We start from the raw sequence: 23,882 nt of genomic DNA on the forward strand, positions 1-23,882 counted from the left end.
AAAAATGGATGCCTCCTCCAGCAGCAGCTTACAGTACTACTGCCCTCATACTTTTCCAATTGTCTGACTTGGTGTTTCCCATGTAGTATCTTTGGTTTAATAGCCCTTGATGGATTTTTGCCTACAGAAATTTAGCTAAACGTTTTCTGAGTTGATATAAATTCCTGACATCCAGCAGCATCCTGTGGCAAAGGATTCTACAGCTAAAGTATGCTTTTTTTTTTTTAAAAGTACTTTATTTTTGTTTGTCACTAAATAATTTTGATACTCTACTGCTTTTATTTTGAGCAATGACTGATCTTTCCTGTTCACCGTTTATGTTACAGTAGTCATTCTGCATGCTACTGTCATCTTCCTTTCTGCCAACTCCTTTCTGAGCCCCCCCCCCAAATTCCTAATGTATGTAGTTATTCATACAGAAGCCATTCAATATATTTATGCATTTTTCTCTCAGTATTATACCTTTTAGTTCTATCATATTCTTTTTGAGTTGAAGGGGACCCCACGTGCAAGATGGGGACTCACCATGGACTTCTACAGCAGCATGAGAGATTTTGCTTTGTTCTTTACTCCTCTTTTGTGGAAGAAATGAGGATTTTGGGGGTGGGGTAGGGGGAAGAAGAATGATGGGGGAATAAATATTCCCTGTCCCCTGCTGCCTGAGATGACTGCAGCACAGCCTGCTTCCCCATGGAATTGTAGATTTAATTTATATTTATGAACATTTGAGATAATCAATCTATAATAATTTTAATCTATATTTCTTCCTATTCACACATACATATAATCAATTCACGATCTATTTGCTTGAAGGAAATGATTCATTGCATGAGTTGAAACAGTGGCTCAATAAAGCAGCAACCTAGCTTCTGGGAGCTCATCATTCAAAGATTACAGCTTGGGATCATATTACGGCTACGCTGTCACAGCTGCAACCCAAATGAGTTTTGGCTCTCAAGCTATGTCTATGCAATGGCGTTAGTGTCACTACTGATAACAAATGCATCCTGGGGCGAGATGCCAAACTCTGAAAAGCACTGTCTATTTAAATAAAGAAAAGAGCTAAGTGATAGTCAACTATTCAGAGAGATTGATTCGTTTAAAGTAATCAGTGACTTCTTGTATGTTTGTTGATGGATTCCATAGGAGGCTTTAGGAAAGTTTAAATCCTGTTTTAGAATACCTTATTTTTACTTTTTTTTTTAAACTTAGATATCTACTGTACCTATGCACCTATGCAATTTAAGAAGTAATTTGGTACTATTAGTCATATCAAAGTTGTTGCAGAAGTTACAGGTTATCTTGTTTGAGATCTTAGGCTTGCTATTAAAAATTTTATGATAAATTTCTTCTAATTATCTCCAGGAATCATTCTTGTATACCCATCTCCCTCTGTAAGGCTGAATTAACTGATGTTGAAGATTTTCTTTTACGATTTTGTGATCTCAAAGATATCTCTGGAGGCCTAGTCCAACCTCCTGCTCAAAGTTGCTGAGGAATTTGTCAAGTTGATACTAAAGTATCTCCAAGGCTGGAGGTTCCGTAACTTCTGTGCAATCAGATCAGGGTATTCAGATATGCTGGGACAAAAGGAAACTCTAGAGACATCACAAAATCCTCTTCTCAAATAAGACTGATCAAGGCGGCAGATTCTTGGAGACTGATGACACATGACCATGGTATATTGTGTACTTCAGAGATGCAGAGAATGCCTGTGCATGGTCTTTCAGTAGAAGGGAAAACCCCTTTCAGCTAAGAAGGTTTTCTGACATACTTTTAAGAATAGAGTTTTTAAAATTTCCATTTGTGCATTCAGGAGAATCGCCAAGGTGTTTCTGGCAGGAATTGAAAGTGTAATAGCAAGAGCTTGACAAAGATAAAAAGTCAATAAACTTTGAATGATGTTACATTAACCTAAACAGTTCTCTAGAGCAATGGGCTAAGTTACTTTACTTCACCTGGGAGAAAGACAAAAATTATATCAAGTTTTGTGACTAGTTTTAGCATGAATCTGCATTTTTTTATATAATAATAATTTGCAAACAGCCCAGCCCTATCAGCTTCATGAGTCTTTAATGCATAAGTGTTCTCATAAATGTAAGTTATCACCTTATACCTATAAATTGCATCAACTGAGGTTGCTGGATTCATGGGTCCAAATTCTGCCTCCAGTTTCCTTAGACACAAATTGTAATAAATTCAACCTAAATCAGCAGCTATTGTTATGCACCACGGAGAGTATTTTACTTTTTACTAGGCTCTTTGTTTCACTATGGATGGGAAGTGTTCTTCCATCTCTTAAATGAGCGTCCCTAGTTTTCTCCTAGTAATAAGCTTATTTAAAACAGTTATGGTGGAAAGTTTGTGTCTACTCTGAGTCTTCTTCTGGTTCTTGTTTTGGGGAACTATTACTACACCATTTTCTTATCTAGGTTCCTGACTATACAGACTGTTGCCTTATGAGAGCGTAACTTGTTTTGTGACCTGGATAACTTTGATAGGAGTTTTCCTTTTGCTTGCTGCATCTTTCCTCAAAATTGAGGTAAACCCTATACCCTGCTTTGGTCTTGTGCTGGAGTCTGAACTGGCACTCTCCACTGCATTTCATTAGACTCAAGGAACAGTTCTTCTGTTTTTCCTGGGTCATACCTTCTTTATGAAGCAGCTTTTCTTTTATCTTAACAATATATATGAGAGATGACCTTTTGCTCAAGAAATTTCCACTTAAAAGAGCAGTCATGCTTGAGATCTGTTCCGGCCACTCGCAGACTCACAGGGAGGAAGCAGGGAGGGTTAGAGAGACTTTAACCCACCTTCCTGCCCTCCTTTGCCAATGCAAAGACGACAGAGCTTGCTGCAGTTAAGGTAGCTCAGCTTTAGCCATCAACATGCTCTCAGACCTCCACCCTGAAGCCCCCTGTGACCTGTAGCTGCTGCCTGAAGGTGCCACTCAGCAGATCTTGAGCTATAACAGCTCAGAGTATTAACCAATTAGTAGTAACCACTGTCAGCTTATGGTTAAGCCACACTGGTCTGTAAACAGCCCAGGAGCATGGTTGTGACGCAAGTCCTATTGGTTTTATTCGCTGGGTTGACGAGGTTAAGGCCCCTCCCTGCTGTAAGGATGGCAGCTATGCCAGTAGTCAGGTTGTGAAATGGCCCCCAGAAGCCCGTTGCTGATTGTCCTCCTCACTCCCTCAACCAGGGCGAATTCTATTTCGAGTTCCTTCATCCATTTACCCAGCAAAAACTGGCCAGAATCTCCTTCTCTCCTGCCTGATAGGTGGTATATTCCAGGATGGGAGCAGGTGAACTACTGTGGGAACTTGGTAAGTCCTGGGTAATTTTAACATTTATCTCACACGCTCCACCCAAATATTTATCTTTGCTTTCCTATGGCAGAGTATGGTTGCAGGCTTAGCAACAAAAGGTGTTATTCTGCTTCACTTAATAGCTAACCAGTTTGCTGTTTCTATTATCAGTGCATAAATACCCGTCAGTAAAAAGGGCATGATTTTTCTGCATTTGTGTGGCAACAGAATTGCAACAGCTTAAAATTCTAGTTTTTAAAAAAATATATCTGCTTTTAAAGATAATTCACAGAGCAGTCTAAATAATAGTCCCTCAATCACTTTCCTCCATCATTTACTGGCATGCTTTGATCAGATAAATGAAGCGTTATGTTTCTCTGCCCTGATCAGATATCTACAAGGTCTTGAAACCAGGTTTCCAACACAAATATGTGAAATTACTAACTGTAATTTTCTATTAATATTCCTTAGTATTTGAAAAAAAAATGCTAGCATGACAAACATTTGAGTAACAGTTATGAAAAGTCTTGTGCAGACTGATCAGGAAATGGGGCAAATACAGTCAGAGTGGTTTCCATCTGAGGAGTTGAATAAGGACTTTCTTTTTCTTTTACATATTTATTCATCTGCAGTCAGAGCAGCAGAATTAACTGCAATGTGTTGACAGGCACTTCATTAGCTTTACTTTGAAGTGAAAGCTCATCAGGAGATAGATATTTAAGAGACTGGCTGGAAAGAGAGAAGCTGGATCTGAATCCTGAATCTATTGAGTGTTGTAGTTGCTATTTGTTAGTTCAAAAGAAAAACTACGCATGACTGAATTATATACCTATTTGGAATAGTTGCTGGCTTCGATTCTCTATCCTAGCAAAAGGGCAGTACATTAAGTGTGCCAGAAAGAAAGATAAAAGAAAAAAAAAAGACAGAATCTTTGAACCAAGCTGAGTTTGAGGCTAACCTGTAGTCTAAGGACTTTTTTTTTTTTTTTTTTACATCTATTCTTTTTTTTTTTAGCTGCAAGCTGATTGGGTCACCAGGGTCTTTCAAAGGAAATACAATATTATTATCTGTCAAGAAAATCCAGTAAAGCAACATCAGCCTTTTATAGGTAAGGATTCAATGCTCAAGCAGGCAGATTTTTTTTTTTTAAATACTTAAGACCAAATTCAGTTCTCTACTGCAGAAATTTACTCCAGAAAGTTTGCAAAAACATTTGGTCTCAGCATGATTCCAGACCCAAGAGTTCTAAATAAGCAGAAATGGGCTCATTTTACAAAGTTCAGATTTCACATACTGTTGTAGTTCACATACTGTTGTAGTTCAGTGCATTTGCGTAAATGATTTAACTAGCCCTTAATATTTTTGGTGGGAACTAAAACCTGCTCGGAGTTGTAGAGTTCTCTACAACACTTTCAGTTCACTGACGTAAGCAGCTGATGATAATGTAGGATAAATTAAACCCAGCATTATGAACAAACAGAAGTGAAAGACAATTTTGGTACGAGTTTTATACCCCTGAGATGTCTGAGATCCCAGGACTTCACATGAAGATTGTTACAAGGTTAAAGAAACACAGGGTAGGTACCTAGACCTAGTTTAGCTTAGCTATAATATGAGATATGGGGAGCTGGTGTTCACTGTGGGCAGAACCTACATTATACAGAGCAGTAAAATATCTGTAACTACATTAGTTTTGGTTAATCTTTCAAAAATAAGGTTTTGAAATCTTACCAAAACCTTATCAGATTTTTTTTTTTAAAACCAACCATCACCACCAATTTCTCCTCCACAGGAATGATTTTTACTATTTTTCTGCAAGAAAATGTTCCCTTCTCACATGCTTTTTCTTTTTCAAGCACAAAAGACCTTGTTACTTCATTATGAAATTACTGAACTTCAGACCAGATTTATTACTCAGTTTTACACTGAAACTACATACAACCATCTGCCAGAAGGTTGTCTTTTTTCTTATTTCATCCTGATGTTCAGCATACATCCTGCTTCTCATCTGTTTTCAAATAAACCAGACTACTCAGACAGAGGAGGTGGTTTCTGTAGCGATAACAACTGTACAAAAAGCCTCCCTCTCCCTCTTCTTCACAACTTTCCTCTCATTCTAAGTACCTGATTCGCTCAGTTCCACAGGAAATTAAGTCCCAAATAACAGACATTTCAAGCTTAGATTGTTTTCAAGCATGTTTACTCTGTGAATATCTAAACACCTTTTTTTTTTTTTAACGTAAGTAACATTCCCAAACTGTATCTCCAGTATCACTGCTCAGTAGGGAAAGTACAGCTAAAGCAGCTGCAGGGCTAGCCGCTCAGTCAGCATCTGTGTGTTTGGAAGTAGTTCATTTCTGGGATTTGAACTTGAACAGAAGCCCAGGAAAGCAGTTATTCAACATACAGTGATTCAGTAAAGTTTAATAGAGCTCTTCTCTTAAATGAAATGAGAAAAGAATAAACCTTCAGCTTTATAAGGATCATGGAAACAGGAACCATGTTTTCAAAGCTAGTCCTAATTTTAGTTAAAATCATTATTTAACCTGAGGAAAAAATGTGTTTTCCCAAGCAAGTGACCTCAACCCCCAGACTTAAAGACTGATCCACTCTGGTATGAAACTTTTTCTGTTGAGTAAGAATAGACCCACCAGATTCCAGGTTTTCAGACATTTAGAACTAAAGCAAACAGTTCTCAAAAATGAAATGAGTTTTTATAGCTGTATCTCTATTAATAATATAATTTAGTAAAGAATGCTATAATCTCTCTGGGAGTTTTAACAAATGTGTTGAATTGACAAAGAATAACATTCCTTCTTCCATAATATCATTAAAAAATACTACAGACAGATTTAAAAGACTATGTTTTATAGGATTCTTCTGCAGGAGACTAACTACCATTATTAGCCATGTGCATATGTGACTGCCCAAAGCTCACGTATGCGTTTGTACGTGCATATATCGTTTATGCCCCTCGTGCATTTAGCTTGTGGGATATGCTCAACTTTGCAGATTTGACTGCTTTACTGTAACTCTATGCTTAGCAATAACTCTAGATGCTGTGTGAAGATGGAGCTGTGGCGTGGACCAGCTCTGAAATCCAGACGTACCTTTTTCCAAAAGAGCTTGCTCAGAGGCATAGGAGTGGATGATGCTTTCTCCTTCGTCACCTCTTTGGGGGCTTCGCCGGCCACTGCCTGCTGTTGGGCTGCAGGCTCGGGGGCTTTTGTATTTTGCTTAGTTGTCTGTGGCTCTTGAGAGGAAGGGACATTTTTGTCTGATTTTACAGAGGTAACAGGCTGCTGTTCAGTGCTCTGGAAAGAAACATGACCACATAGGGTATTGGAAACGTGTGAAGGACAAGATACTTGCAGCACATTCAGGCATCAACTGGTACAAGAGGGAAGCACACAGCCGACCACCACAGCACAGGACACAGAAGGCAACAAGGTGCAGCTTATGAGCTGCATCCCTCTCCTTTCAAATGAAGTAATGTCTTGAACAGAGGAAGCAAATTACATAGCAACCCACTCTTCATAACAGAGATGATTAATTGATAAAGAAATTAAAACACTATCTTTGAGACTGAAAATGACAGTGAGAATAATTACCCTTTGACAGCATTATTCATACAGATAGCTTGAATCATCCTACTCACTTTGGTATTAGTTGTCTGTTGGGTCTCTTTTGCAGCCTGAAGGGAAACAAAACACAAAGGCAAGTCTGTCTCTGGCAATGTCAGTGCTCACAGTTACACAGTTCAGGAATTGTCTGTGTCACAAATTATTTTATTTTTAGTGAATGTTTGTGAAAGTCCTGGCTCCTGCAACCATGGAAACTGATCTCTAGCAGAGGCCAGGCTGCCTGAAGGGACTGCCAGCTCACATCCTGCTACCTGCAGCAGCGTTGCAGCCTTGTGTCGAATTGCTTTGTGCTCATGCTGCTGTGCTTGCAGTCCTTCACTTATTCTTTAAAAATATGTGTATTTACATATGCATTCCCAGTTTCTTCAGGTAAGACTTTGTACAGGGTTTTAAGATATTAGCAGAGATTTTTCTGAGCTAGGTCTGCGTGTGCAACTTTCAGTGCACGCGTACAAGCCAGATCTGGGTCTTTTCCACTGGGGGAGTTACATAGCAGTCAGGGACATGCTAACATCGCCTTCAAAGTGAGAAGCTTTGCTTTCTGGGATATAAAACATAGGCAGATGACTGCCTGGAAATGAAGAGCATGGAACAGCAGTGGCTTTATAACTTTGTAGAGCTGCAACTCCTGCTTCTAAGAGAAGATCTGCAGGTGCTGGAGGTTGGTATAGTCCATCCATTCACACTCTTCTGCCTTAGGTGGGATTTACTCTTTTGTGAAAAATCATTCAGTGATGGGTCTCCTGGTTTCGTCAAAATACACAAACACAGGAGGGATCCAGTTTGTTAAACTCCTTCCTGGCCAGTGATATATACCAGTATCTATTGACCCTAACATCCAGCATAGCTTACACTGAAGATGAGTATCTGAACTGTACAAAAAGAGGAGCAACAAGCCACAAACTCAAGTAAACGTGAGCCTAGCACCCCTGGGTTTAGGCAGCCTGCCACACACTGTGCGAGTTTCTTGAAAGAATAGGTGAGAGTTATTTTGCAGGAGCCAAGAACTTCTTTTTGTGGTTAGCTCTAATGAACAAGATCCAGAGCAAGTGGTAAGAAGTAGTGTAATGCCATGAGCTGGCTTCAGTACTAATGCTGAAAATAAGTGATTAACCCTTCTCTTCCAAGTAAAAATTCCATAAATCAGTACAGTTATACTGCAAAACTGGCATGCAATACAAGGCAAATATACATGGATGGGATTAAAAGAATAGACAGGGACCCAACTGTCAAATGCCATCCAAACTCAGTCTTTGATGTCAAATGGCCAAATCACATTGCATCAGCTTATGTTATGGATTTATATTAGGATGCACCTTGCTGTTTGAAAACAACATTCACAAGTTGCTTTAAAATTAGTATTCATGTAAACAGAGGACACTGAAAAACAATGTTTTGTTAACCTAATAGTTAATCTGTTCTTAACTAAGGTACAGAGAAGTGCATTTTGAAAGACTTGCAGAGAAAGAACTTTCAGAGGAGACAGTGAAGTGCTTAAAATTCAATATGAATACATATATTAAAATGATTATTTGAAATAAAGGAATTCATTACCTACTCATCTAGTTGACACATCATGCTAAGGCATTTCAAAGGATAAAAGAGATAAGCAGGACTACTTTTGTTTTACTAGAGGTGATAACTTCAGGGCTTGCCTGTCACATCAGTGCTCTGATTAGAATTTCCACTTTCGATCAGCCTTACAAGCAAACTGTTGGCACTGTTTTAATCCATCTCCTTTACTCTTAATATGTCATAAATGATACCTTAGTTATTGCTTCTGTATTTTGTATGTGGAAAGAAAGCTGCGAAAATAAACTTAGGAACAAGAAAAAACTATTTAAAAAGTAGCGACATTTTACAAGACAGATTTTATTGGTATAAAAATTTAGTGCTATTGCATTCCTTCAAGATAACCGCTTTCATTCCAGACCAAAAGTCTTTAAAATTCTATCAAACAGCCTGATGAAAACCAATCATCTCTCCCAACAACATGTTGCAAGATTTTGAACTGTTATATATAAGGCTTAGCACCTTAAAAAGATGCTAGCCAGGTATGGGTTTTACCAGGAAGCCCTAATTCATTAAAACCAAGTAATTCATATTTTAATTGTATTAAATATCAAAACTATTAGCTATCAATGTGGTATATACAAGATGAGATCTTAACTTTAAGCTGTTGGCAAGAACTGTAGACTGAAAACCATTGGGAAGATTATTATTCCTTCAGTAATATGCAGATGACATTTTTATCTCAAAAATGAGACAGTAGAAAGAACATTTTTGTTTTGAAAATGTCTTAAAGAACTCCCTTTGCCTTGTGCCCTTGACTATAAAGCCCCCTACTCACCAGAAATTCCATGTGGGTGTTTTGAGTGAGCATTAAATATTAATTACTTTCCTCCCCCAATGGAAGGGTCTCTGCTTCTGCATTCTTTGGGCTAAAAAGCTACAGTTCTCTGCTTCCCTGCCACAGAACATCATGGCAGATCATCTTCAGAGAATGCAGAAATGCCCAAATATGGACCTTGAGACCAAAAGTTTTCAGTTTTTTTTTTTTTTAAGATAAGATAATGTCCTCTGAAACAACAATTTGCACAGAAAGTGTGCACTTTGAACAACTTCAAAGTATCCTTGGAAACCAGACTTTTTCCCTCCAAACTAAACTTAGAATTCCATCAACAATTACCTTTCTTGTTTTCAGTGAAAAGTAACTATTTCTGAAGGAAATTCCGTGTTCCAACCTTCTCTGTGCCGTATCAGATGCCCCAGTTCACCAAATCACCAATTTTAACCATGACAGTGCACTTTAAGGTAATGTGGATCATAAAGCCTTACTTGTAGTTGGACTGAGCTCTTAAACCCATCCTACAATTGCAGGCTCTGTTCATATCTGCATAATTCATTGTTTGTCAGTACCTTTTATTTTAAGTGGCCAGGGAAGTTTAGTCAGCATTAGTAAGCATAACTGGGAAGCACGTAGCAGGGAAGGTTAGAGGAATTGTTTCAGAATCCTGAATTCACAGATGGTATAACGAGAGAAACATTGCACATGAAGATTGTTTTCATAATGCATGGCAAAGAAATGCTCACACCAGTAGTTTTCAGAGCACTGCACAGCTGGCCAGATGCTGATTTCAGTTACCAATTAAATAACTTTGCTCTGTGACAGGAGCCATCTGTTACTGCTCAGGGTTCTGCTCTTGCTAGAGTTTCATACAGACCTTATGCCTAAAGAGTTTACTAAATGTACTATGTCCCAGCTTGGGACTCTCTGCCTTCTTTTTCTTGGATCCTTTAGTTTGGGATTCTGCCGCTGTCTTCGGAGCAGGTTGCCCACCATGGCCTTTTTCCGCTTTCGATCCCTTTTGTACAACAGCATTTGAAGTTGAATACTTATTGCAAAGTTCTTATTTGGTTCATGAAAGACATTCAAACACTCATACATGTAGTATTAAAAACAAATATTTCCTTTTTGCCCTGGACAACAAATTGTTTTCTTTCAAGTGATTACTCTGTTCTCCTTAGACTTTCTTTCACGTGAGTAGTGAAATAAACATAAAAGCTAGGGCAATCCAGTTGACTCAAAATTAAACCACAATTTGCCCCCTAAAATCTTCACTAAATTGAGACCCAAATCCCACAAAGACTGAGACTTCTGTATTTTAAATTAATGAGTAACCAACTGAATTTGGGATTTATAATTTTAAAATAGGTACATATATAAATCTTTGAGAAGACCTTCATTCTTTTTATTGCAGTATTATAGGGACTTTAAAATGTTTTGCATAATGCATTATTTAGGAAAAGGGCAGTATGAATATTCATGATAAATGCTACATAAAATATTTCAAGTTTGCATTAATGTTCATTAAATTAATTAGAAATGAAAGGACCAGAAAAATAGTAATGATAGATTGATACTAAAAGTGTTGAATGAGTGCTCCTTCCTTTTCATTCCATTCTAAATATCTGCAGGAGGCACTTGTTTTAGGAATTGTCACCCACTGTGTGAGAGATTGGATCTCTAAAAAACTAGGCAGCACATTGAAAAATCCACTACAAAGAGCTATAAAATAAAGAAACATCGATAGATGTCTATGTGGGGAAAAAGCAGTATCAGGCTGCTTTTAAAAAGTGGTAGCAGACTACCTGCAACTCAATGCAGACTGAATTACCCTGCATAGGGTAGAGGTGGGCCTGTTCAAATACATGACTTTTCTACAAGTCTTGGAAAAACTTAAGTACCATTTGCTAAAATGTTCCATTTAACTTTTCACAGCATTGGAAAAATTTTTTTTTTAAAATCATAATTCAAATACCTCTTCAAAACTTCACTCTTCAAGTTGCTGTTGTTGTCCCCCCCCTCCTCAACACAACCCTCTGGATTTGTCAGTCCAGGAAAAAAGCTTAAGTTTTCATGTTATGACCAATGGGTTTTTTTTTTTTCCTTCCTTCCCAACCATTTTCATCTTTTCAGCAATAAAAAAAAAAGGAGGGGAGACACAAAACCAGAAGTATCCAAGGTTGCTTAACTGAGCTTCAACATACAAACAAGTTAACACACAAGCCTGTTCTATGGTAACTGCACTGTACATATGCCCATAACATATGACTAATCACAGATAATATGGGGTAGCATTCTTCACTCTTCACTATCTCACAGTGTCAGGTTTTAAAGCAGTAAGATGCTTTTGATTACCTAGTACAGAGGAGGATGTAGTATTTTTTACTTACTACTTGTAGTATCCTGGACTTAATTATGATCTCCCTTAGGCAATTTATTTCCTGATTTAATTAAGAATCAGGCCAATATATAGTGAAGAAATAAAAATTTTAAAAATTATATTTCAATGACAAACGATTCAAGTGTTCACCTGCTGGGTAATTAGCTTGTCCATTTGCAAGCTTCATTCTGTTTTCTTTTACGCTTGAACAAGGCAAAAATAAAAGCTTCCAACTGTAGAAAGCTTTAAAATGAGTTGACAAAAATTTCCAGGAACTATGGAAGCACGAAGACACCCAAACTCCAAAGAAAGTATCAGCCTACAGTATTTACAATGTGAAGTATCAAGCACTGTGGTTGACCACAACTAATAGGGTAGGAGGAAAGGTCCAGAGTACAGAACGTAACACATATGAGCATGTGAAGCTGAGAGCTTGGTCTCAAGGTTGTTCCATTCAGTGCAATTACGTGCTTCCTACAAAGTACTTTGTGTGTGAAGAGGCTGCGGCCAGTCGCATCAAAATCGGCCATTTTTCCCTGCAGTACTCTCTACCATTCTCAGTATTCCCAAACGTACAGTGATGTGGGAACAAGTCAGGATCTGCTACAGAAGGGCCAGATAGGTGGTCTGGGGCAGATCTGATCTGAATGCCATGTTAGTCAGTATAAACTTGGAAAGGATCAATTAATCCGAGGAAGTATGACTCAACTCGTATTGGACTCCTGTGTTTACACAGATGAAGTGACAATCATTTAGGGTGTGCCCAGGCTGCTGAAAGCATACACGTCTTTAGCCAGCTGATTAAAGCCAGAGGCATCGCTGATGACAGCATGTTGCTACAAAAACCACCAAGTTCAGCTTCACTGATGCCGCACATCTGTGCATTTCAGCAGGAGGGAGTACGCTGCCGTGCTTTGCAAAGCTGAAGTGGACTGTGGCTGTTCCTCAGATTTATGAGAAAGCTCATCTGTCCTCTTAGCCATGGGAGGGCACTGCTAAGAGACACTGGGAACATACCAGCCCTTGTGTGATAAAACGCAGCTCCTCCCTGCAAAGGGGGTGCATGGGCAGCCAAAATGAAAGTACGACCAGGACTCAAAGGCACAGCGGTCCCTGTGCCAGCCAAACCGTGTGAAAGCCCCACAGAACTCAGGAGAGGCTCAGGCTGCAAAGGGGAAGGCCTCACTTAAGAACACATCTTTACCCTTAAGACAGAAGTTATTTCTCAGGGGAAAAATGACTACCATTTCATTACACATATCAGCTGAAAAATCTGCAGCTTTTCTATGACAGTTGGTAAATTAACCTTTTAAAAATATTTTTCCTTTAATATAGTGAAAGTGTCATTCTTTGTATCAGGAAGATAGTGAAGATAAAGGAATTCTTTGTAAAAAACAACTCCCATTTAACCTCTATATGAGTTTGCATATCCTGCTAGTCATCTGGATTTGTTTACCCTCACAGGTGTGATAGCAAACCAAACCCAAACAGTGTATTTGTTTCCAAATTACAGTACGCCCGCACCAACAGTCACCTGTTATAGAAGCACATGGGTCCGCTTGATAAAGTCAGGTATGCAAACAGGACTGAACAACTGGATTTTTCAGAAGTTGTTGAAAGCGCTACATATGTCTCACTGAAACAGTGCAATTTGATAACAACCTTTTCTGGATATCTTGGAAGACCTTAGCCCTGGTTGACAATTTCCAGAATTATTGAGCTATAATCAGGGAGTGATGTGTATCCCCCGTGTACTCACCAAGCTTTCTAGAAAGACTGACTTCACCATTTTAGTACCACACTATATAAAAAATTGGATGGCACAAAAAGGATAAAAATAGGATAGAAAACAGAAATGTTGATGCCTATAGTGATTTTGGCTACGTAATAGTTGCATGGAAAGACTATTTCCTTTTTTAGGGTTTTATTCTTTGTGTGTTAATTAAGTTTTATCATAGGCATTGCAAGAAAAACTTCAGTTATTATAGTCATAACAATGTGTAAGGACATAATCTGAAGTTCCCAGTTATGCAGTCAGTGATATGCCTGTAAGCCACTGAAACTCTAGAAGATAGAAGGCAGCTTAATACAAATTGTCTCACTTCTGCTTCTGTTGAAACTATTGTAAGTTTTGGCATTAACGGAACAGGAAAAAAGGGGAAAGGAGAAGTCTTTAAACACCTACATTTTTCCATTTTAGAAGATTATGTTTTCAACTTAGTTTTTACAGTTTAAGTTTTTCCACTTTTTTTACAAGTTTGTTAAATACATTGGATCAATCTGATATTTAATCTCTCTAATAGCAAATGAAAGCTATAATAATGAAGCTTTTCTGAATTCACAGATAAAGGATCATCACTGCACATGGACGCTAAAAACAAGTTTCCTCTTGCTAGTGGAACCCAAGAACAAATGGTTTGTAAAGAAGAAAGCAAGAGGCCACATCTGCCTGTTGTATGAAGGAGCATTTCTCAGACTGGTTCTGTACCTGTCCAGCCAATACAGATTTCAGTTCCCAGTGGGAACACCACACACACTTGCAGGCAGCCTGATGCATTGTACTAGAACAGCTTGAGTGTTCAATTCACCCCACTTAAAAAAACTTGATCCTCATCTCTGCATGTAAAGCAAAGAACCCTGAGCGGTCGGGGAAGGACAGCTCTCCCTGCAAGTCCCAGTCCTGCTCAGAGCAGCTCCATCGTCTTCCTGAGGTTTCAGCTGCTGCATGGGAACAGCCCATCAGCCCTGACTGTAGCACAGTCCATCCTGGGCTGCTTCAGCCTGAAGAGTCCCAGAGAGGAAATGCTGGGATCTCCCTCTGCTTTTTAGTGATTTCAGTGGGAAGCTGATCCTTGCCCACCCTCCTGCACCCCAAGGGGGGACCCAGCAGTAGCTGTGGCTGCACTGCAGGGCAGGAGGGTGGGAGCAGGCTGCTGCCCACACCCCTGCCCACCCAGCCACAGGGCTGCCACAGGCAGGGGGACCTCACGCCTCCTCCCCAGCAGGACGTGGCAGCTCCAGCAGGTGTGAAGAGAGAGAAAAGGAGACATGCATATACACAACTAGAAATGAAGAACCAGAAGGTTTGCACAGCTCTATGAGCAAATGGAGTTTTCTGTGGACTCAGGAGGATTTCACTGCAGGGACCTGTAGTTTTAGATCAAGGACAAGTCAGAGTAACAACCAAAAGCGCTACCAGGTCATCATCAGCCTTGCAGAAAATGCTACAGTTCAGATCTTGATTGTAACATATGATATGAAGAATTACACTATTTATGATCATCTTCCTTTCAATTTTATTCAGGGGGAAAAATATTTTAAAATTACTTCAAATGATAATATCAATTGGGGAAAGAGCAACACAATGAAGAGGAAATACCTGTGTCAAAAACATCTAGTAACCAGTGACAGAATGAGGAATCTGCCTACCTTGTCTTCAGAATCACTTTTGGCTTCAGCTTTGCTTGAGGAGACCTTAAACGTATTTGAGAAAAAAAAACAGTCACACCCAACTCAGTCTTTCAAAAGATCATGTTTGAAACTAGCAGTTTTTTCTAGCACAAAGCTGAAAGAAGTACAAATATTGCTTTCCCCTCCATGTGGGAAAATTTATAATATAATGTTTCTCGAGAACAACTTAAAGTCAATGGCTAAAATGACAAGTGTCTGGACCAAAGATATATTATTCAAGCTTATACGTCAAATTAATCCATAAAACCCAAACTTTTAGAGATATTACAAAATAAATGCAGAAAATCCTTAAGACAGCTAAATCCCTCCAGGTCTGCAAGTATCTATGCAGAAGAGGCAGTTTCCAGAGTAGGTGATCATCATTTGATCATAACTGCGCTGTACCTACACATCTCTCTCACTCTCAAGTCATTCTAAGGCATCTGTTTGGCTTCATTACTTCTCAGTGCCTGTGACAGCAAACGTGTTACATTTAGCTCAACATGTCCACACGGGATTTTTATAAGCAATTTAAAGCATAGCCTAGAGACGAAAAGGAAAGGCAAAAGCTTACCAGTGTTTTAAGGAAACTCATGACTGAGTTATCTACTGCAGCAGCTGGTTGGGGGTCGTCTTGTTTTACCTCTGCCTTTTCAGGTTGCTCAGCAGTGGGGCTGTTGACACCTGCCGAGTCCTGCCGTAGGTCTTTTCGGTTGCAGTCATCTATCTCCTAAAAAAAAGGGGGCAGAGTTTCCTCAATCCTAGCTTGCTTAATTTCCAGTGGAATGCAAAAGTAACATTTGTGACTTGCATTATGTTGCTCTGAGAGTCACAACCCTAATTCCAACCATACTTCTCCAGCCTACATATTCAGAACAATCGAGCATTTATACATCTCTTTCCCCTCTTTTCTAATATATTCAGCATTTGCCGTTGGTTGGAGGAACATTGTCCTCAGCTACCAAGTATAACAAACACAAGTAAAGTTGCACATGGCATCCCAAACAACACCACTTTTCTCTTTTCAAGGCTGAACTTGTGAATAGGAACAAACACTGAGATTTTGGCCTTTGATGGCTCAGTGTCTGATTGTACCATACAAAGATTGCTTCCGATATTCTGTATTCTGCAATTCCAGAAATGATTTTTATCTAGCAAACACAAACACGGTACAGATTAAAAGAAGGAAAAAAGCAACAACCCAAAGTAATTCTTCTGAGCCAGATGGAGCTGCCTCCTCTCTTCTTGGAATTACAGTTCCCAGAGCCCAAAAATAGTTTTCCAGTGCTCAAGCGCTCACAAGTATGTAATATTACAAGTTACTCAGTTTCTGTTTAGACACATAAACGAGAGTCTGGTTTTTAAAAAACTCTTCTTGGACCAGTTTTGGAAAGATTGGCAGCCTTTTATGCTGATTTTCTGCCATTCTGGCCACTTTTGCCTTGAGCCTGCACAGGTAAAGCCAACACAAATGTTATGCAGGAGAGAGCAGCTTGAGACAAGTCCTCATGTCCCATTCAGCATTTCCTTTTTTAATATTTAAAAGTACTATATCTGGCTAGTAACATCTGAGTGTTACCAATAATCCTCCTCCCTTTTGTCTATCTGTCTACATTGCAAGTGCAGGGCTGGATCTGTCAATTATTATTAAAGTAAATTGTGCCTAGCATGATGGTGGCCTTGACTTTGGTAGGGGATTTGAGACATTATTGAATGGACAATCATAGCAGTGCCATAGTTCTTCAGCAGAAGTTATTATCCCAACTATTTAGACAGCTGTACACATCTGGTCACTTCGGAAACAGTGACTAGAGAAGCAGTTGTTAGGATACTAGTTGCCCAGATTACTCCAGAGGAAAAAATCAGGACAAGAAATAAAACTGATGAGCCTGTCCACTTGTCTCCAGTAAACAGCATCTTTGAATCACTGCTCAAAGACTGCCTGGAGATCTAAGTGACACCAAGGGTTTTTTTTCTAACCTGCCAATTAGACATAGTTGTTCAGTGCCATTTTTACTAGGAAAAGTTAAAATAAAAATTGTACTCTTGAGAACTTTTCCCTGTACTGGGTGATTAAAAAACCCCACAATATTTGTATAGGATTTGCAGAGGACATACATTTCTGTAGGTCCCTAGAGGAAGGAGTAGACTAAAGATGCATAACTGTGTTAAAACTTCAGAGGGCTAATTTGGCATCAGAAAAGATGAGCGTGGAGTGGGCAGTCTCCATGCAGCATTTAAGGAGTTAAATATGCAAGGTTTTACTTGCAAGAACAGACTTCTGCCTAATTCTCCACCCACTGTTTTCCAAGTTTACCCAGGAAGAAACACAGCACAGTAGTTCAGAGTGCTTCAACAGGCTGTTTAGACCCTTGTAAGAAACTTCTAACACACCACTTTGTCCAGCTGCCAGTTACAGGCCTGAGCGGCTCCAAGAACAATATGTCCCATGCAGAACACGCGTGGCCATGCCAGCTTCAGCAGCCCTGCTTCCAGGGATGGCATCTAAAGAGCTCTGGTCATATGAAAAACACTGGCTCTATTGCAGATATTAAAAGGGGCAACAAAGGCGTGAGGCAAGAGACCAAACAAGCAGGAGGCAGAAGATATGTTGCTAAACAGAACTAGCTTCATAACTGAAGTGCTTGATGCTATCAAACTCTTTACTACTTGATGCTACCAAACAAAAATAAGCAAACTAGTTTTTACACACACAAGCCCAAGCTGTGGTGTTGGGCTGCACTCTGTTTAGGAGGAAGGGATCTTTTTCCTGAGCACTGTAGCAAACAGCGGCTAGCAGCAGCAGATACCGCCTGGGACAACTGCCGAGGTGACAGGTACCACCACTGGCAGCACTAGCTCTCCCAGGGTATCGCCCTGCTAAAGCCACACGTTGCCCTGCAGAAGTGAAAGCTATTGCAGACTGCGCAGAGCTTGAGGCACAACGCCGTCCAAAAATCCCTGAACTCCAACCTGCAGAGCACAAACGGGCCCCGTAATGATCCACTACTGCACGAGGGACCCTACTCCAGGATTCCCAAGCCAAGGCTGCCATTAGCTACCAAGTTACAACTCAAATCTGGACTTTGATAGGTGCTGTGCTCCATCTTGCACTTTTGTGGGAATACTGCTGTAGGAAGGAGCACAGACTCAGGCCATCAGCATATAAATCAGGGAGAGATAATGTAGAGTCCTACAACATCACATTTTCAGAGCCGTAGTCAAATAATTACAAAAACTTCTGTAGCAACTCACTGCATAATATGCTGCGCAAAGCCCCAGAGGCAAATAATGAAAGAAAACTCTAGAAATAACAGAAGTCAGTCAGTATTGGAAGTTAACAGATACTATGTAAATGTTCAATTCATTTCTTTAGGGAGCCAAATTTGGGGGTAATAAACACCTTAAATACTTATACTGTAGTTTCAGTTCAGTCATTAGAAAAACATATCAAAAGAATGTATTCCTGCCAGCACTTTTGTTAGTATGAATCATGCCTCAGTGAAACATTTCAGGCATATAATTTATCTTTTCTTTGGCTTACATAGTAAATGCTTCATGAATTCATGAATTCTGTCCTTGTTTTAATTATGCTGTGTTCTGAATGTAGTTTTGTAGACCACAAAAATAAAGAGTGGTTCACCAAACACAGAATGTTTGTGCAGCTCTTAAGCTACAACTGTGGAGCCTCTTTCTTACTTACCAGCAATGCTGTTTGTTTTGTGTTGGCACTCAATTCAGGGAAACTTTGCTTTTACAGATACTACAAGTCATAATCCACCAAAAAAAGAAAAAAGAAACTGTTGGCAGCAATATCTGGCTTTTTAGTATGATTATTTGGTAACAGTTTGTAGTTACTACAGTAACAGCAATTAAATTAGACTTGGTCATTCTCCATCCTACATGAGAACCAGCAACTTTAGAGGGAACAGAAGGCAACTGTGCTGCAAGGCAGAGCCAAAGCCTTTGTTTTAGAAATGGAGTTAAAGTCTGGCAACATAGCAGAAGTTTTTAGTTGATTTTTTTTTCCCAGAAAAGGTCCTTAACTCCTCTCTGCCCCCAACATACACTCCTCTTCATATCTGAAGAATGAAAGACAAAAATTATAGTCCAGAAATTCAAGGAATTTCACCTTTTCCTGTGATACACCTTCCCTGTGTTTCACCTTTTCCTGTGATACAGTTCTACCACTCATTTACACTGAGCAATTTGAATCCCGATTTTGCAAGTTGTCAAAGATTTTCAGTGCTACAGCTTTAAGCACACATGTTAAAGATGTACAGGCACTTCTGTTAAACAGGAGACCTGTCTTCAAGCAGGCCCCCAGGCACCAAAAAGCTGTTGTGTGGGCTAGGATCCTGCAAGCACTTGCACATGTACCAAGCATAACCTACAGCTGATGAGTGCCTGGGATTTCCAGGCTATTCCCGTTAGTGAGGTTCAGGATGTGGATACGTATAAGCTGAAGACTGGAACAGCATTCAAAGTTAATAAGAAAGTAGGCATTATTGATATAAAAAAAGCTTGATCTGAATGAACAGTGCTTCTAGTATCTGTTTGAACTGGCAGAATAAGATTTAGATTATCTCATCCTGTCCCCTGATGGCCACTCTTTACAAATGCTTACTTAAGCTTTCCCAACATGACTATTTGCTGCCAGCAAATGTTTAACTCTGACTTCTGGTTAAAGCTACTTCAGACTGTTATTTCATTACAGAGAGTTTCACATCGTACTACTTCAACAGCACGAACTGTGACCTTCCACACTCTGTAGTTTGCAATCACAGCAAAACAGGAAATTATGAATTTTGCATTGGATTGTAAAAGTAACAATTCTTGTGAGCCACAGGCAAAACTTATTCTTTGTGTGCATTAGTCAAAAATATCTGCAGGAATTTACAGTGTTGAAAAGCTTCAGTCTTATAAGCTACAAACAGAAGTGTCAGTATGCACTGAATAGATTATTCATTCTGAATTATTCACCCTGTTCTGTTTATGTAGTGAATGACTTGATATTCTGCTAGGTTGAGACTACAGATTGTTTAAATGCGCATATATAGCTGTCAGAAATACTAGTGATGGGTGCCACTTTTGAAGGGCAATCGTCAAAAATGCAACTGTTTAGTCTTACAAATGAATCTTCAGAAAAATATTACAATTTATAAGTTTATACAAGAAATGCGATCTTCAAATTTTAGGAGGCATAAGATAGAGAAGACAAGCTAGAAGAACAGAAATTGAAGAGACTTTTGGGGACAACCTGCAATGTTTTAAGTGCAAGCAGTGAGCATCTTGTGAATTATGTTCAACACTATTCAAAACATTAGCGATCATACAGCAGTCTTATTTGTAAGCCTGAACTAGGCCAATAAAAGCAGTTACTATTAAAATGGTGTTTACACATAGATTCTGATGAGGGGCCATGCAGCTAGTTTCTCCCTCCTGTTCCTGATGTCAGACAGGGTTTGAGCTAGATCACCAGTTAGTATATACTGGCACCTCTCCAGCAGAACTAGTAAGAGTTATGCCACTTATCCCCATCCAGGGGATGGACTTTTTCAGTAGTTAATTACCTGAGAATTAATCCTATAGTATATTTGCTGATATCAAGCTTTGCAGGAAGTTTAAATCTAAACTCATGTCTGTTTTCAGCTCCTTTCTTTGATTAGCATGCTCTCAGATAAGTTACTTAATTTGTTATATCACATTCTTATCCTGTAAAATCAATTCTAATGGACCACATTTCCTTGACTGAAAAAAAATCACAATAGCTAAGAGTGCAAAAATTGCTACTGCATATTCCTTATTCTGGTACCTAGGGTATGCAACAAGCAGCTATTGCTCGAGAAGAGTGACTATTTTAAGAATGGCACAAAACATGCTAAAGAACTTCTTTAAAACCATCCAGAGTCAAACTCCAGCCTCCTAAAGCATAAGAAACAGTTTTACTTTCAGGTATTTTTGCTTTCATTTGTAGTTGGCTGCTGTTCATCATCCTCGCAATTGGAGCATGAACACAGCTATCTTGCCCAAACCTTGCAGAGAAATACAAATGAATTTAAACTCAGGGTCAGATGCCAGCATTTAGTCATGAGGCAGACATCAGAGCTATTACCACTCTGCCATAGGTTCTTCTCCCATACCTCTATGCAGCCACCCCTGCGGGGCGTTACCTGCAATAATTTTAAGAGCAACACCAATTCACTCACACAGCCATCATGACATCAAGTTGTCCTGCACTATTAATATTCCTAAGAGGTTTCATTAAGAGTGAAATGGATATTCCTACTCAAGCACTTGCCTTCCCCTGTGGGACACTGTTTGATGTGCTCTGTAATCCAGCAGCCTCTTTCGCTGTGATGCACCCGTCAGGAAGGTCTGAAGTCCGCCTTTCCTCCTGGGTATCAATTTGCGTTTTACTCCTTTCTTTTTCCTTCTCCAGTTTGAAGATCCTGTCAAAGAAGGTTACTTGTTTTGGCTTTGAGGCAGCCACATCCTCTCCCTCAGGTGTCACCGATGTCGTGAGATCGATGTCATGAAGCGATGCTGCCGGCGGGGCCCGAGTCAGGTTTTTATGTGCGCCTTCCTCCAACCCAGCTGCTGCGGGAAACTCCACGCTGTCACTTGGTGCTTTGTTCACTCCGGACGCCTCTGAGCTGACATCAAGTTTCGCCGATCCAACTGATGAATCTGTAGCTGGATCTTCAGTACGCCCTGGTACAGACCATGAAAATGCAAAGACAGAGTGGGATTTAGCAGATGGCAGAGCTCTCCTGGCACTGCTCCCGAGACTCTGCCCGCCTGCGTCGGGAACGGGGCTCTGCTCCATTGTCTTTGGGGAAGAAACGGCCACATTATCCCGTGCAACACTTGCCTTTGCATCCACTACAAACAGAAGCATAAAACAGTAATTATCCAGCACAGCAAAGAAGTTACACTGGTTGTACAATTAATCACGGTGACCTCGCTCTTTAATAAACTAATTCTGAAACGTGGAGCCTTGGGGAGGACCACACACAGTGCAGCTTGTTTAGAGACCCTGTTGCCTTCCTGGGCTAAATACAAGCTGTCGCTCATCTATCAGACCTGCCCATCTGATTTTCTTTCCTGTCACTCCTCATTGAAGTCGGTGCAAATTTTATGTTCTCCACAGCCCCCTCTCAGCTGCCAAAGTCAGATAACGGCCCAGGTTTGACTACTTAGCCCAGTGAGCATGCTGAGGATTTTACTTTCCAATTAAAATTAGTGATATACAAAAAAAAAAGAATAAAACTTGAGACAACCTTATTATTAATATATTACACTTTCCTCTGTCAAAGCTAAATGGGAAACAGGAATGGAAACTGCGAGGACTGATTTTGTTTCCTGGCTTGCCAAAGTCCCCGCAGGGCTTTGCAGTCGTAACTTATTTCATTCATTTTTCCAACACCGTTCCTTGCCTTGCTGCCTACTCTCCATAATGCAGTTTCTACTTGCACTTCTCTATTGTCTGTAGGTTAATTTAAGTCTGATTTGAATACTTATAAATCACATCTGAGCCAGGCTTCTTATCCTTAAGTTTCTGACTCTTTTTACCCACAAACAATATGGCTTTTAATCACATTTCCCCCTTCTCACAATTCTCACAAGTAATTCCCCCTTGTGTACACACACAGCCATCACACTTTAGATGCGAAAAAATCTTTCATCTTAAAAGTATATTTTATGATTTTATATTACAATGGCACTTTGATAATACAGCTGAGGTGAAAATCCCTAATACTGTATGTGCAGACAGGAGGAGAAGGCTCTGGCTTTACTGAAGACAAAAGAAATGAGACAAAAGAAAAAAAAAATCTTTCTTTTGTCTATTTTGTGGATGGGAGGCTGAATCACAGATTATGTGGTGTGAAACCCCAGTAAGCAAGAGGAAGCTTAGAGAGGTAAACCTTACAGCTCCCCCTCAGCTTGAGCTTCTCTTCCCTACTTTGACTAGAATACATATCTGATTTCCCCGTCAATCATCGCCACAGATTTCAAGGATGAATTTAGGTCTACTTAATTATAAGTGTGAAAAACTGACAGTCTCAAACTGACTTGCTAAATTAGAATTTTAAAATTGTCAGTTTCAGTGTAAAATTGAAATTATTTCAAATTATAATTGTAATAGTCTAGTCAATATTATGCCCTTCACATTTTACTTTAACAGAAATAAAACCCCAGATACCAACAAAACCTGACTAATACACCTGTCTTCCGCAGTACAGATCTTCAGTGTTCAGTTTCATTTTTAAAATTCCTTTTTAAGATAAGGAAAGCAGAACATTTTTAGATCACAGCTTTCAAAACTACCCCTTAGCTTTTCACAGCTAAATTACCCCAACTTTCCACCCTCCCCAAGGATTTTGCATAACAACACGCAAGCATCAGCAGGCACCGTATAACGTGTGTCTGTATCCATTTGCTACTGTCCTCCTGTGGCAGTGCCTGGGACCCTGGTCATACGCAGGAGGGGAATGGGCCCCAGCATCCAGCCACGACATCCCCTTCCCCACAGCCTTAACTCAGTGACCAAGAGTCCCCACTGGACCCTTGTTTCACAGTTCAGGGTTGGTCCTGACTAGCACGAGGTGGGAGCTTCCATAAACTCAAGAGATGAGAAGTGCTGGAGCATGCTGGCATGCCAGCGTGAATCTCAAGTGACTTTACTGAAATACTTGCCAGCAGTGGAGGCAACAGCTGACAAAGTAAGGGCTGTGGCAGCAGGATTC

General features: G+C 39.8%; 1 protein-coding gene across 1 annotated transcript in view; it reads right to left on the minus strand.

Moving 5' to 3' along the window:
* BCAS1 (brain enriched myelin associated protein 1) overlaps nt 1-23,882 on the minus strand; it is a 50,331-nt gene that overhangs the window by 18,755 nt on the left and 7,694 nt on the right. Inside the window, exons 3-8 of the mRNA XM_050907583.1 lie at nt 21,434-22,017; nt 15,707-15,862; nt 15,112-15,156; nt 10,180-10,320; nt 6,970-7,005; nt 6,422-6,625 (exon numbers count right to left, since the gene is read on the minus strand). Coding sequence (XP_050763540.1) covers nt 6,422-6,625; nt 6,970-7,005; nt 10,180-10,320; nt 15,112-15,156; nt 15,707-15,862; nt 21,434-22,017 — 1,166 coding nt within the window. The remainder of the gene's footprint in view (nt 1-6,421; nt 6,626-6,969; nt 7,006-10,179; nt 10,321-15,111; nt 15,157-15,706; nt 15,863-21,433; nt 22,018-23,882) is intronic.

Source organism: Gymnogyps californianus, chromosome 17, assembly GCF_018139145.2.
Source record: "Gymnogyps californianus isolate 813 chromosome 17, ASM1813914v2, whole genome shotgun sequence".
Taxonomy (NCBI): Eukaryota; Metazoa; Chordata; class Aves; order Accipitriformes; family Cathartidae; genus Gymnogyps; species Gymnogyps californianus.